The sequence below is a fragment of the Carcharodon carcharias genome, chromosome 3, assembly GCF_017639515.1.
Source record: "Carcharodon carcharias isolate sCarCar2 chromosome 3, sCarCar2.pri, whole genome shotgun sequence".
NCBI classification, from domain to species: Eukaryota; Metazoa; Chordata; class Chondrichthyes; order Lamniformes; family Lamnidae; genus Carcharodon; species Carcharodon carcharias.
In genome coordinates, this window is record NC_054469.1 from 159,018,905 (window position 1) to 159,034,267 (window position 15,363).

Consider the following 15,363-nt stretch of genomic DNA (forward strand, 5'->3'; position numbering starts at 1 on the left):
GAGCTGCTGTTCATTTGGTGTAAGTACGCCCACAGTGCTGTTAGGAAGGGTGCTGAAAAGAGTGTTGCATTGGATTTTGACCCAGTGACAGCAAAGGAACGACATTATACTTTCAAGTCAGATGGGGTACGGCTTGGAGGGGAACTTGCAGGCGATGTTCCCGTGCATCTGCTGCCCTTGTCCTTCTAGGTGATAGGGGTTCTGGAAGGTGCTTGAAGGAGACTTGGCAAGTTTCTGCAGTGCATCTTCTAGATGGTACATGCTGCTGCCACTGTGCATCAGTGGTACAGGATGTGAATGTTTAAGGTGATGAATGGGGTGCCAATCAAATGCATTGCTTTGTCCAGGATGTCAAGCTTCTTGTGTTGTTGGAGCTGCACTCATCCAGGCAAGTGGAGAGTATTCCATCATACTCTCGACTTGTGCCTTCTAGCTGGGGGACAAGCTTTGGGGTGAGTTGGGGTAAGGAGGTGAGTGACTCTTCGCTGAATTCAATCTCTGACCTGTTCTTGTAGCCACAATATTTATATATCTGGTCCAGTAAATTTTTGGTCAACGATAACTCCCTGCATGTTGATATTTCATTAGTTTCAATTTCCCCTTTTTTCTCAACTCATGCTTAGTGTAGCATTATTAGCTAGCTTATTTTTGTTTATTAGAAGAATATATTCCTCCCGAACTCTACTGATCACTTTTAAAAATATTTCCCTTTGCTGTTCTGTCAATATTTTTTTCTACTTTACTTCACTAATTTTTCTCAAAGTTAGCCTCTTTCTAATCTAGTACTTTATTGATTGCCTTATGTAATTGAGTCATTATTTTTAACCTCATTACATTGTCATCACTATTGCTGAAACTTTTCCCTATACTTACATCTCTTTTCAGCTCATTTCCCATTATTAAAACTAGCAGTAAATCATCCCTCATCTAAGGAGCCAAATCATACTATTAAAAAAAACTTAGTATCGCTCTCTAAATTAGGGTGGTTCTATATTATAGAAAATCCTTGTTAGTGCCAGCTGCTCTGAAGGTAAAGGTCATGCAGCTGATTGCAACCTGAAGGCAAGGGTGTCGAATTTATTAGTTGGCTTAAGGTCAGTTGCCAGGATGACCTGTTGAAAAATAGGTCATCCTGGATGTTGGCCAAAACCAGGTAGGTTTATCTTCAACAAAAACAAAAATACCTGGAAAAAATCAGCAGGTCTGGCAGCATCTGCACAGAGGAGCACAGTTAAGGTTTCAAATCCGAATGACCCTTCAAAAGAACTAAGTAAACATAGAAGAGAGGTGAAATATAAGCTGGTTTAAGGGGTGGGGGGGTGGGACAGGTAGAGCTGGATAGAGGGCCAGTGATAGGTGGAGATAACCAAAAGATGTCACAGACAAAAGGACAAAGAGGTGTTGAAGGTGGTGATATTATCTAAGGAATGTGCTAATTAAAGGTAGAAAGCAGGACAAGCAAAGTACAGATAGCCCTAGTGGAGGTGGGGTGGGGTGAGGGAATCAAAAAAGGCTAAAAGGTAGAGATAAAACAATGGATGGAAATACATTTAAAAATAATGGAAGTAGGTGGGAAAAGAAAAATCTATATAAATTATTGGAAAAAAAGGGGGGGTTAAATCGGAAAGGGGGTGGGGATGGAGGAGAGAGCTCTACGTGTCCCACCCCCCCCCCCCTTAAACCAGCTTATATTTCACCTCTCTATTTTTACTTGGCTCTGTTGAAGGGTCATTCGGACTTGAAAGTTAACTGTGCTCCTCTCCGCAGATGCTGCCAGATCTGCTGAGTTTTTCCAGGTATTTTTGTTTTTATTTTGGATTTCCAGCATCCGCAGTTTTTTGCTTTTATCTTAGGTTTATCTTCAGATGGCAACATTCTTGTATAGTGTAAAAGCAGAATTAATGATTAAAGAGCACATTCATTTCCCTCAGAATTGCATCTTATTGCTTTCTTTAATACATTAGCATGAAGATGACAATCAGTTCCACTTCCTCCATCCATTTTGGAGGTTCTTTAAACAGAGCAAATCTGTAAATGATTATAAAGCAAGTGATAACCATCAACAATGGACTTAATGACCATTACTATTCTTTAAAAATTAAGGGGGAGTTTTGTGCTTTTCTTTTTGAAAATTATTTTACTTTGGTTTGCAGCTTCATAAATATGCTAATAGAAAAAAACTTGGAAAGAAACTGCAGCAAAATGTAATGAATGGAGGTCCTTTGTTTAAATTGCTTACATTTAACAACATGCAAAAAGTATTGCACTGCACATTGGTATAACCGTAGGGCTTCTTCATAGTTTCCTCCCTTATCTTCTTGAGCTGCTTTGCTTGCAAGGTCTATACCTTTCTATAAAGAAAAACAAAGTTTTAAACAATTATCATCACTGAATTCTAAAGTTTAATCTTTAGCTAAAAGTTAAAATAAATTAAGCTGCCAAAGCTTGAAAGATTATGAATCCAGGACTTTGATGAAGGATTACTATTTATTAAAACTTTGTCCAAAACCACTAGGCTAGTAACTTCAAATTTAGTCACATGTTCATGATGGCAAAGAAGGTATTCAACCCATCTTGGTTATTCCAATCAGAATGACCCCCAAATCCACCATTGGGCATTCTATACATTACTTGGAGAGAATGACCAACACATTTTTATAAAATACCAGCTTTTGAACAGTCTTTCTGGACGCATTATCTTTTTGAGTTTGTACACAATGCATTTTCTTTGGGGTCGGCATCAAAGACCATCCCTGAATGAGTCCTCAGTCCTTTTGACCTGGAGTGGGTCTTTGTTTATGCTATATCTAGTTAAATGCAGTAAGTCCAGGGTTTGTACAGAGAACCTTTTTTGTTGTACTTCAGTTTAGTGGATAATTATCTGTCAGTATGTGGTTTCCTAATCCTCAGTGGTGGAAGAATAACCACTAACTCAGAGTGGCAATTGGGTTATGAACACTAAAAAGTCACAAAGTATGCCACTTCTGATTTCGACCACGTTAGTTTCAATGCTATGCCTATGCAGAAGGAACCATTGATGGCATCCTTGAGCATTGGGATAAATGAAATGATTGAATTATGTAGGGAACTGATCAAGAGTGAAGTGAATCTCAGATTACTTAAGTGAAAAAGGGAGATAAGTTACAGAGCAAAAAGGGTATGAAGTGGCCACTGAGGCTTAAACATCACAGTATGAATGAAGTGACTAAGTCTAACAAAAGTGTACATCTGCAGTCACAAACCCCTAATTGACAGCCTCTATTATCCTACCTGGAATTCCATTACTAAACATATTGTTCACTTGTGTGAAGAAGATCGTCCTGACATTAGACCTAAATTTGAACCATGACTCTCTTGTTCCACTTCATGGTTTAGTTTGTAATTTTCCGATTTATCTTTTACTATGGATACTTCTCAAAACCCCTATGAGCAGCCACCTTTCCAAACCAAAATCTTTAAATGTTTCCATTAGTTCCTCATAACTCAGTTCTCTGTTGTAGAAATCAATCTCAATCTTCTGGCATCAAATCCAGAGGTTGAATTTCTCTCTTGGGTCTCAGGGACCAAAGTTGTCCAAAGTATAATAGTTTCAGCAGGACATGTTTAGATTTATGCAACATTAGTTTGTCTGCCCTTTTGACTGTTGCTCCAGTGTGACTGGACATGTTAAGCAGTCAATAGCTCTGCTCACTCAGTATATATGCTAACCATTTTTAAAATTTGCACAACACTTTATACTTTTCTACGATGAATTTCACCCTTCACATGAAATATTGGTTGCCAAACAGCTGGGAGTCAAAGTCCTAAAATAAGCATATGGAATTGACCATTTTCGTTACAACACAATGATGTAAAGTGGGATGAGAGACTGCAAGGTACTTTGCTCTCCACACCTCACATAATGAGTCTCTGGAACTGCCTTCTAGCAAGAATTTTAAAATCTATGTCAACTAATTTTAGCTGAGGAAGTGGATAACTATCTGGACAAGAAATGTATTGGAAAGAATGAAATGAAAGCAAAAAATGCTGGAAAAACTCAGCAGGTCTGGCAGCCTCTACGGGGAGAGAAACAGTTAACATTTCGAGTCCGTATGACTCTTCGTCAGAGCTAGAGAGAAGTAGAAATGTGATGGATTTTATTCTGTTTAAGAGGGAACAAGGTGGGTGATGAGGTATAGGTGGGAGCTAAGAAGTGATTGACAAAGATTTATGGACGCAAGACAAAGGGAGTATTAACGGTAGTGGCAAAGACTAAAAGGTGCTGATAGTGGCATAAAGGTAAGAGCAAGATGTGTTAATAGTAGAACAAGGGTCAGCTCTGTAAAAACTACATAGAAACCAGTGACAGATAGCCCTGTATGGGGGGGAATAAAATATATATATATATATATATAAAAATTAAATTTAAATTAAAACAAAAAAAAAGACATTATATTACATTCATATAGCACCTTTTAGGATGTCCCAAAACACTTTGCTACCAATGGATAGCTTTTAAAATGCAGTTGCTATTGATATGCAAATATGGCAACTGGTTGACAAATATGACAACATGACATTTCCAAAAAACAGCTATTTTGGTGATATTAGTTAAGGGGTGAATATTGGCCAGAATCTTTTACATTTACCTGAATGAAGCAGATAGAACCTCAAAACATTACAACTTCCTCAGTTCTGCACTGAAGTATTTGTCAAAATCGTGTAAAGTCCTGAAGCGGGCTTGAATCCAAGATCTCCCAACTCAAGTTGAGAGTGAGCTAGAATGACAGATGAAATGATAGAAATACGGAAATAGCCAAATGTTCTGAAGAATAATGGCTCTTGCACCTACTGTGGAGGGTAGAATTCATAAGTTAACTGCTGCCTTATTCTAATGTGGAGGTATAGAATAAGCCTGGTCATAGTTAACACTTGCAGTCGTTAGGATCTGGAATGCACTGCCTGAAAGGGTGACAGATGATGATAACTTTCAAAAGGAAATTAAATACTTGAGATGGAAAAAAATTGCAGTGTTAAAAGGAAAGAGCAGGGGAAAGGGGATAACTGTCTCCTTTAGTACCAGTAAGGGACGTGCGAGGATTAGTAAGGGACGCGTGAGGAGACAGGTGACTATGCCAGAGTGAGATAGAGACTAAGTGAGTAATGAATTAGGCTCATGTGGGAATTCAGCACGTGGAAAGAGGTGCGGTATACATTCGAATTATTCTAAGTTAATTGAATAATGATATTAACTAAATAACATAAGTAACAATGGCAGGACAGGTGTTATGTTGCAGCTGTAGAATGTGGGAGCTTTTGGACGCCACAGTGATCCATGACAAACATGTCTGCAGAAAGTATAAGCAACTAGAGGAATGCCGGATCAGGATTACTGATCTGGAAGCCGGACTGCAAGTGCTGTGTAACATCACTTTGTTCCAGAAGACGGTCACGCCACTTAGAATAGGGTAGTTTGTTTTAGTCAGCAGTGAGGGATAGGAGGATGTAAGTGTGAGTTAGACAGGTAATGAGACTGAGCAGACAGTAGTGGAAGAATCTCAGACTTTGCAATTGTCAAAGAAGTCTGAGATCTGAACCTGTGTGGACAAAAGCAAGGTCTGCAAGGTGGATCAGCAGGCTGGCCATGGCACCATGATACAGGAAGCCATTCAAGGAATGTAGTAGTGGTAGGGAACAGTATAGTGAGGGGGGTTGACAATGTTCTCTGCAACAAGGAATGAGAGACCAGAAGGCTGTGTTGCCTGCCCAATGCCAGGGTTTGGGACATCTGCTCAGGGCTTTTTTTTAATTCATTCATGGGATGTGGGTATCACTGGCTAGGCCAGCATTTATTGCCCATCCCTAACTGCCCTTGTTCAGAAGGCAGTTAAAAGTCAACCATATTACTGTGGGTCTGGAGTCACATGTAGGCCAGACGAGATAAGGACGGCAGATTTCCTTCCTTAAAGGGCATTAGTGAACCAGATGGGTTTTTACAACAATTGACAATGGGATTCATGGAATTAAAAGTCTATTGATGACCAAGTTTTTTATTGAATTCAAATCCACCATCTGACAGTGGTGGTATTCTATCCTAGGTCCCCAGAGCATTATCCTGGGTCTGTGGATTACTAACCTAGCAACAAGACCATGACTCCATCATCTCCTCTGAAGAGGAACTTGCAGTGGGAGGGGGTGGATCCAGTCATCGTGGTTTGTGTAGATACCAACGACATAGGCTGGACAAGGAAGGAGGTTTGGCATAGTCAGTATGAGAAGTTAATACTAAATTAAGCAGAACCTCAAAGGTAATAAATTCTGCATTATTACCTAAACCACGTGCAAATTGGCATAGGGCAAATAAGATTAGAGAGATGGATGCATGGCTTAAAAATTAGTGTGGGAGAAGTGGCTTCCGGTTCACGGGGCACTGGCACCCTTGGGCAAAGTGGGGAGTGTACCGTTAGGACCCTCTACACCTGAACCTTGCTGGGATATGTGTTCTTGCGAATCACATAACTAGGGAAGTAGAGAGGGCTTTAAACTAAACAAGGGTGGGGGGGGGGTATGTGTGTGTGTGTGTGGGATCAAGCTTGGGTAGATGTGGCAAATCAAGGGGTAGATTAAAGGCAGTACACCATAATAGTAATATGGGGAATGAGGGCCATAGAACAGCAGGAAGGGACAGAGATAAAACCTAAGAATACATCAACAGTCAAGACTAGATGTTACGAAGATAACAAGGACAAAACTAAAGGCTCTGTATCTGAGTGTGCCTAGCATTCATAGCCAAACAAATGAATTGATACCGCACACTGAAGTAAATATCTGATAGCCATTACAAAGACGTGGCTGCAGAATGACAAGGATTGGGTCCTGAATATATGACATTCAAGAAAAATAAGAAGCTAGGTAAAGGTGGAGTGGTAGCACGGTTGACCGAGGATGGCACTGGTGCAATATTTAGAGATGACCTTGGTTCAGGAGATCAGGAGGTATTATCGGTTTGGGTGGAGATGAGGAATAGTAGGGGAAAGTCGTCACTCGTGGGAGTGGTCTACACACTCACGAACAGTAGGCACAATGTAGGACAAAGTATACAAACAGAAATATTGGGTGCTGTGATGAAGGGACAGCAATAACCGTGGGTAATTTTAATCTACATCTGAACTGGAAAAATCAGATTGGCAGTAGTAGCCTTGATGAGTACATAGAATGCTTTCAAGGTAGTTTTTTTTCAGAACAGCATGTTCTGGAACCAACCAGAGCAGGTTCTTTTTGACTTGGTACTGTGTAATGTGACAGGATTAATTAATGACCTCAGGGTAAAGGCACCCCTAGGTAGCTGCAACCACAATATGGTTGAATTTTGCTTTCAGTTTGAGGGAGAGAAGATTAGGTCTAAGACTAGTATTTTAAATTTAAATAAGGCTAACTATGTGGGCATGAAAACTGAGCTAGCTGATGTGAACTGGGATACTAGGCTAGGGGATAGATCAATAGGGAAGCAGTAGCAGGCATTTAAGGGGATTTTTCAGCACACTCAGAATAAGTATATTCCTACTATAAAGAAAAATTCTAAAGGGAGGACCCACCATCCATGGTTAACTAAAGAAGTTAAGGAAAGCATTAAACATAAGGGAAAAACATAACTGTACAAAGATGAGTGGCAGGACAGATGATGGCCAGAATATAAAGAACAACAGAGAATGACTGAAAGATTAATCAGGGCAAAGAAATTAGGGTATTAGAGGAAGCTAGCTAGAAATTTAAAAACAGATAGCAAGAGTTTCTACAGGCATTTAAAAAGGAAAAGAGTTTGAGTGTTGGTCCTCTTGAGGATGACAGTGGGGAGTTAATAGTGGATAATAAAGAAATGGTGGGTGAAATGAACAAATATTTTGCTTCTGTCTTCACTATAGAGGATACAAAACATTCCAGTAATAGCTATAAATCAGGAGGGGATGGAAGAGGACAACTTTGTGAAATTACAATCACTAGGGAAGCCTTACTGAGCATGCTGATGGAGCTGTGGGTTGACAAGTCTCCGAGTCCTGATGGGCATCATCTTAGAGTCTTAAAAGAGGTGGCTAATGAGGTAGCAGATGTGTTGGTATTAATTTTCTAAAATTCCCTAGATTCTGGAAAGTAACAAATATAACCCTCTATTCAAGAAGGGAGGCAGAAAACAGAAAAGTATAGGTCAATTAGCTTTACATCTGTCACAGGTAAGGTGTTAGAATCGATCATTAAGGAGATTATAGCTGGGCACTTAGAGAAACTCAAAGGAATCTGCAAGAGTCTGCATGCCTTTGTGAAAGGGAGATCATGTTTAAACAATTTACTGGAGTTCAATGAAGGAGTAACATGCGTTGTGGATAAAAGGGAGCCTGTGGCCTTGGATACAGAGATGAGGAGAAACTTCTTTAGCCAGAAAGTGGTGAATCTATGGAATTTATTGCCACAGAAGGCTGTGGAGGCCAGGTCATTGAGTGTATTTAAGATGGAGATAGATAGGTTCTTGATTGGTAAGGGGATCAAAGATTACGGGGAGAAGCCATGATTGAATGGCGGAGTAGACGCGATGGGCCGATTGGCCTAATTTCTGCTCCTATGTCTTATGGTCTTATGATATCCAGAAGACATTTGATAAGGTGCTGCATCAAAGGTTAATGTGGAAAATAAAAGCTCATGGTGTAGGGAGTAACATATTAGCATGGATAGGAGATTGGCAGGCTGGCAGTAAACAAAGCGTGCATAAATGGGTCTTTTTCTGATTGGCAGGTTGTGACGTGTGGAGTCGAGCAGGGTTTTGTGCTGGGGCCTCAACTTTTTACAATTTATATCAATGACTTAGATGAGAGGAGTGAACGCATGGTAGCTAAATTTGCAGATGACAAAAAGACAGGTGGGAAAGTATGTTGTGAAGAGGAAATAAGCATATAGATAGGTTGAGTGAGTGGGCAAAAATCGGACAAATGGAGTATAATGTGGGAAAACGTGAAGTTGTTCACTTTGGCAGAAAGAATAAAAAGGCAGAGTGTTACTTAGATGGAGAATGGCTGCAGAATTCCAAGTTCAAGAGGAATCTAGGTGTTCTAGCACACATGTCAGAAAAAGTTAGTATGCAGGTACAGCAAATAATTAAGGCTAATTGAATGCTATCCTTTATTACAAGAGGGATTGAACATAAGGATAGAGTAATACGGACTTGAAATATTAACTCTTTTTCTCTTTCCACAGATGCCATTAGACCTGCTGAGTTTTTCTAGCATTTTCTGTTTTTGTTTCAGGTTTCCAGCATCCGCAGTATTTGCTTTTATAAAAGTGAGGATGTTATGCTTCAGTTATAAAGGGCATTGGTGAGACCGCATTTCAAACACTGTGTGTAGTTTTGGTCTCCTTATTTAAGGAAGGATGTATGCATTGGAGGCGGTTCAGAGGAGGTTTGTTAGATTGATATCTAGAATCAGCAGGCTGTCTCATAAGGAAAGGTTAGACAGACTGGGCTGGTTTCCACTGGAGTTTAGAAGAATGAGGGGTGACTTGATTAGAGTATAAAAGATCCTGAACGGTATTAACAAGGAGGAAGTTGAAAGCATGTTTCCTCTTGCGGGTGAGTCCAGAACTAAGGTGCACTGTTTTAAAATTAGGGGTTGCACTTTTGGGACAGAGATGAGAGGAATCTTTTTCTCAGACGGTTGAGACACTTTGGAACACTGCCTCTGAAGGAGGTGGGGTCACTGAATATTTTTAAGGCAGAGGTAGATAAGACTGTAGATAAAAGCAAAATACTGCGGATGCTAGAAATCTGCAACAAAAACAAAAATACCTGGAAAAACTCAGCAGGTCTGACAGCATCTGCGGAGAGGAATACAGTTGACGTTTCAAGTCCATATGACGAAGGGTCATATGGGCTCAAAACATCAACTGCATTCCTCTCTGCAGATACTGTCAGACCTGCTGAATTTTTCCAAGTATTTTTGTTTTTGTTGTAGGTAAAGTCTTGTTAGGCAAGTGAAAAGGTTATCAGAGGTGGATGGGAATGTCGAATTCAAAACACAAACAGATCAGCCATGATCTTATTGAATGGCAGAGGAGGATTGATGGGTTGAATGGCCTACTTCTGCTCCTAATCATATGGTACATACAAACATACGAAATATAAAAATTTCCTACAGATGGAGTTCTTAGTGTAGGGAGCAGGCACACTGTATATAACAATACTGGAGAGAGAAGCCTAATCGGGATGTTCACTTAAAACTGCTGGTTGGACCACATTTGGAGAGGGCGGTGGTGGGATGGGTGTAGGCCAAGTGGGGTGGGGTCACTTTTTCAGATTTGGTCCCTCAAAATTAAATACTGTACACTTCTCAAAATTGTCTTTTGATTTTAAACCAGCATATAAATAGCAGTTTAACTTTTCATTATGCACTAAAGTAGGCACAATTCTGATGGTATGCTGTGTTTGTTAGGAAATAAAGATACCATAACTGAGTTATATTAGTGTGTGAGGGTGTTAAGAATGAGTTTTAGCTTTAATGTTTAAGTTTGATTTGTATTTCTGTATGTGTGTGTTAAGAAAAAATCAAGTTGAGTTTTAATTTCACTTTAAAAGGTGCCTGCAATTCTAATGAGAGTTTTATGACTGTTGCAGCTAAGTTAAACAAACAAGAGTAGAGAAACTGGGCTGTTGCCTAGCAACAGGGGTGCAGAGAGGCAGGTCCCTCCCACAGACACACACAGAAGAAACTAAGAACAGCAGTTTGATTTGGAAGCTGTTCGAGTTCAGTTGGTTTTGAAAGTAGCTGCCAGGAGAGACTGGAGCAAAGTGGACAGATAGCCAGTCTGAGGCTAAAGAAAAAAGCCCCAAAATCCAGGGGAGTGGAGCAGGAGCAGGCCTCCAGCAGACCTTCTGGTCAAAGGAAGGACAGGAACCTAGGAAAACGTCCTGTTAAGTGAAGTTAAGAGTAGGGGGCAGAGAAAGGCTCCAAGCTTCAGGTTTAAAGAGATAAAGGCTCGAGAAGTCAGAAAGGAGGTCCAAAGAGACAAGTGAAGGTCTGTAACCCTTTGCTAGGGGCAACTGAAGCAGTGGTACTTTTGATGGCTGAGTTGGTGAAAGAGTGTGTGGAAGACAGCTTAAATGTATGCTGTGACCCAGACAAAAGGAACAGCAGAAGACGACTTCGAAGCCCTGGAGATGAACGCTTGTGGAAGGCATCTGAGAAAAAAAGCATCAGTTTGGGAGAAGATTCCTAAGTGAGTTCTTGGAAAGAGATGATTGGAAATCTTCATGTCAAAGACAGAGTTCGGTGAGACCGGTTGGCTCACTGTGTGACAAGCATCTGGGAGCAGCTGAGGAGAGATCCATAGCTGTTTGAGTTGGCGTCTGTCACTTGGTTTCAGAGTGCGGTGTGTCTGACCACAGGTTGCCAATTGGGTTACATGGACTATGTACTTACTGTGGACATTAGAGTATAATTTAGCTTTTGTAACTTATGTTAACCTTACAAATCTGTAAATATCTGTAACGGTATAGTTGTGGCTGAAGCAGTATTGTAATAGTTCATCTTTTCTTGTTTAATAAATGTTCTATTCTTTTGTTAAAAGTTCATTAGCTGACTTCGCTGACTTTTTTTCAGTAGCCCTCTTCACATATCTAAAAAAATAAACAAAAGTTAGAATCTATCAAGCTGGGTTCCACCCTGGGATCAGGCTTGTCCAGAGGTAACTTCAGCTGGGATCTTAACATGTTGATGTAGCAGAGACTTGAGAATCTTGGGCCTTATCAAAATAAATGTTAGAAACTAAAAACCAGAAGTGATGCAAAACAGGGAGTTGACCATTTTATTACTCTTGCAAAGTCTGGGAATGAAATCCCTATTTGACACTAGGAGATTGCTTAAAGAAAGGTTTTACAAATCTCTACTCCATCCTAGGTTCACCCCAGATAGGTTGTAAATTCACAGCGTACAATACAATTTGTATGACAGCTTCTGGGACAATCCAGTCCTTGAATTAAGGTCTTACTGAATTTTTGCACCATGTATCAATCTTCTCGGAAAAATTCAAATCAACAATTCAATGTACATTTTTTCTGAGCTGCTGTTTTATTGGCAAATCCTATGGAAAGCGCCATGAGCATAAAAGGGGCAGATGTCATTGTTTCTTGAGGGTTGGCTCCAGAGAAGTCAGAAAGGTATGGCTGTATTAGTTACAGGGTTGAATTGTCGCATAAATATGGTGATTTCTTTGTAGCCACTTACGTAACATCAGTTGATTACTCTGATTAATTATCCTTAAAGAATCAGCATTGGGCCTCCAAGTTTACCATTGCTACAGTCACTGCTTACTGCATGCAGGTGTAAGAAAAACAAATCTAAATTTATACAGCACTTTTCACAATGTCTCAAATTGCTTCATATCCAATTAAGTACTTAAGTTGTAGTCCTTGGTATAATGTAGGAATATTGCCAAATGGCAGAGCAAGCTTGAGGGGCCAAATGGTTTACTCCTGCTCCTAATATGTAGGTATGTTCATGTGTCATTTGGATGGATGGAGATGAGCTGGGCTAGATGGCCTTTGTCATTCGTAATTATCTTGAAGAGGGTGAAATCATGGCTGGACTTCTGTTTATTTTGTTGCTAATGAAAGTTTACTGTGATAAAAACAAAAAACTGCGGATGCTGGAAATCCAAAACAAAAACAGAATAACCTGGAAAAACTCAGCAGGTCTGGCAGCGTTGGCGGAGAAGAAAAGAGTTGACGTTTCGAGTCCTCATGACCCTTCAACAGAACTGAAGTTTACTGTAAGCAGAATTAGAGGTGAAATTGCCAGGACAGGAGTGCATAATGGGCTCATTGTGCAGTGGAAAACAGATTACTGATTCACTATGCTAAAGAGTCTTTTCCCTTGAATTCAATATTGTCCTTTTGTCTACTTATTACCCACTCAACCTTGGTGCTTTCATGAGTTTCTTGAGGTATTGAAATATTGTGGTAAAGTTGTGTTGTATGCTAGATATCGAAAGTATATTGAAGTGAGAAGCAGCAGAGTCTTACTGATCAAGAAAACAGATACAACTGTGAGCTTTGTCCTCTGGCCTCTTCAGTTGAGTTGCGCAGAGACACCCAAGAACTCCAATGCTGCTCACTGGCCAAGACGACCTATGTTGTTCAATCATTCTACTTTGTTGCTTAGGAGTCAATCGATCTTTCTACCCTGAGAGATTACTGATAAATTAGACTCCAATTACACCCCTTCCATGAAATAATTATATTGAATAATATCATGCACCCAGACAGGAGAAAGTCTACTATTTCTTCTTCATAATGGAAAAAATCCTATGCAGTTTATCTGGGTTGCAAGTATTGAAGATTCCCCAAAATATGAATTAACTGTCATCATGTCCATAAGGGCAATGTGCAGAACATGTTAATGTGAGCTGAGGCAATCACTAAAATCAGTGTTATCATCTGCAGTGTTATAAATAATAGAATATTTTCTTGTCAAATTAACAATATTACACAATGCTGTTAAACAAACCTGAATACAAATTTTACTTTAATAGTCATGGTGGGATCACCTATAGGCACACACTAGCACTATATTGTTTCGTTGCTGTTCTTCATATTAATGATCCATGCTGCAGATATATCGGGCAATATTTGTAACCAGATGCCACAATGGGTATCATTTTACTTCAACCTTCCTCTGATTGCTTGGTAAATGTTGAAAGGAGAAAAAATATTATGCATGATTGAGGGTTTTTGGGAGTGTGAGGGGAGGAATAAGGGGCGCAGAAACAGAAGCACCAGGGCCCAGGGATTTCTCTCCCTGGCTCTGTTGGTACTAGGGACTATTTGTATTTCAACTAATCACCGATTGTCAGTTATGTAAATAAATGGAGGTTCGCCAAGGCCGTGCTTTTCTCATGAATACTGCCTTTTCTTTTAAGATCTTCATTTCCTATCCCATTCCAAACGTGAATGCTTTAGAGAATAAATATCTTATTCCTGCTCAAAGAGCAGTAACACTCAATGCACTCAGCCTTTGGGTTTCGCACTGCTTCAAAGAACTGGAGGCTTGGATGTTTTACAATCTCTATCGGCGAGTGTTAGGGTTTTATGGGAGGGGCCGGTGGTTACTCTAGAGTTTCTTCCCTATTCACCTTTCCCTTTTCCGGCTACCCTGCCCTTTAACAGTCACGTCATGTGAAATTCCCGCTGCAGTTTCCTTCCTTCTCCCTGTTCAGACCACACACCGGCTATTTAAACCTTTATTTCAATCTCTCTATAGGCTGTTGACACCAGATTTCTGGACCCACAGCTACCACCGACTCCCCCATCCCTACAAGCTCAGGAGCTGCTGGAGGAGCCCGGGGAGGAGAAGCTCAGCACCGCTCTCCCCACCGCGTCAATCAGCCTCAGCAGCAGAGTTTACCTGCAAGTTGTTACTGTTGGCAGCCATCTGCCTTGTGATGAGTGGTCGAGCGGGAGCTGGAAGGAAATCCCAAATCCCCGGGTCCAAGCTGCTTTTCCTCACCGACACTACTTCCGCCTCCAGCGGCAACGCAAAACACACCTCACTTCCGCCTGCTGGCCGCCATGATGGTGACGCAGTTCCTGCAGCAAGCACCCTGCAGCGGGTTTGGGGCCGGCGCGCAATGAATGTGCGTACTCCCTTTGTCTCCAGAGCTACAGCAACAGCATCTCCAGTGGGGCAATAGAAAGGCTGAGATAGAAAGAAAATACATCGGCAAGGGACCATCTGTGGACAGAGGATCTGACTTCACGTTTCAGGTCAATTGGCCTTTCATTAGAACTGGAAGTAGAGATTTAACAATTTTTAAAGCAAATATAAGTGCATGGAAAGGGATGAGGGAAGGAAATAATAAAAGGGACAAAAGTTTGCAATTATATTTTGTCCTTCATGACCACCTTAAAGCAATTTAGAGCTAACGAAGTACTTTTTAAATGTAGACACTGTTATAGTGTAGCAATAGTGTCAACCAATTTGCACACAACATATTCCCACAAACAATGATAATGACCAGATAACCTGTTTTTGTGATGTCGATAGAGGGATAGATATTATGCAGGATCTGGATAATTGCTATGATCTTCAAAATAGTCCTATGAGATCTTTTAGATCCACCTGAGAGGGAATACAAGGTCTCATCCAAAAGATGGCACCTCCAACAGTGCAGTATTCCCTCAGTTCTGCACTGGAGTGTCAGTCTAGATTTTTTTCCTCAAGTCTTGGGTGACGCCTTCAAGCCTGAACCTTCTCACACAGGCAGAGATAGTAGTATAGTGGTTGTTGTAATGAGTTCTTTATACATCTCAATTACGAGATCTTGAGACTTGTATATCTAAACATG

General features: G+C 40.5%; 1 protein-coding gene across 1 annotated transcript in view; it reads right to left on the reverse strand.

The window, feature by feature from the left end:
- Window positions 1-14,582, reverse strand: part of vps4b (vacuolar protein sorting 4 homolog B) — a 48,934-nt gene extending 34,352 nt beyond the window's left edge. Inside the window, exons 1-2 of the mRNA XM_041184592.1 lie at window positions 14,424-14,582; window positions 2,240-2,351 (exon numbers count right to left, since the gene is read on the reverse strand). Coding sequence (XP_041040526.1) covers window positions 2,240-2,351; window positions 14,424-14,450 — 139 coding nt within the window. The 5' untranslated portion in view covers window positions 14,451-14,582. The remainder of the gene's footprint in view (window positions 1-2,239; window positions 2,352-14,423) is intronic.
- Window positions 14,583-15,363: the final 781 nt, after the last annotated feature.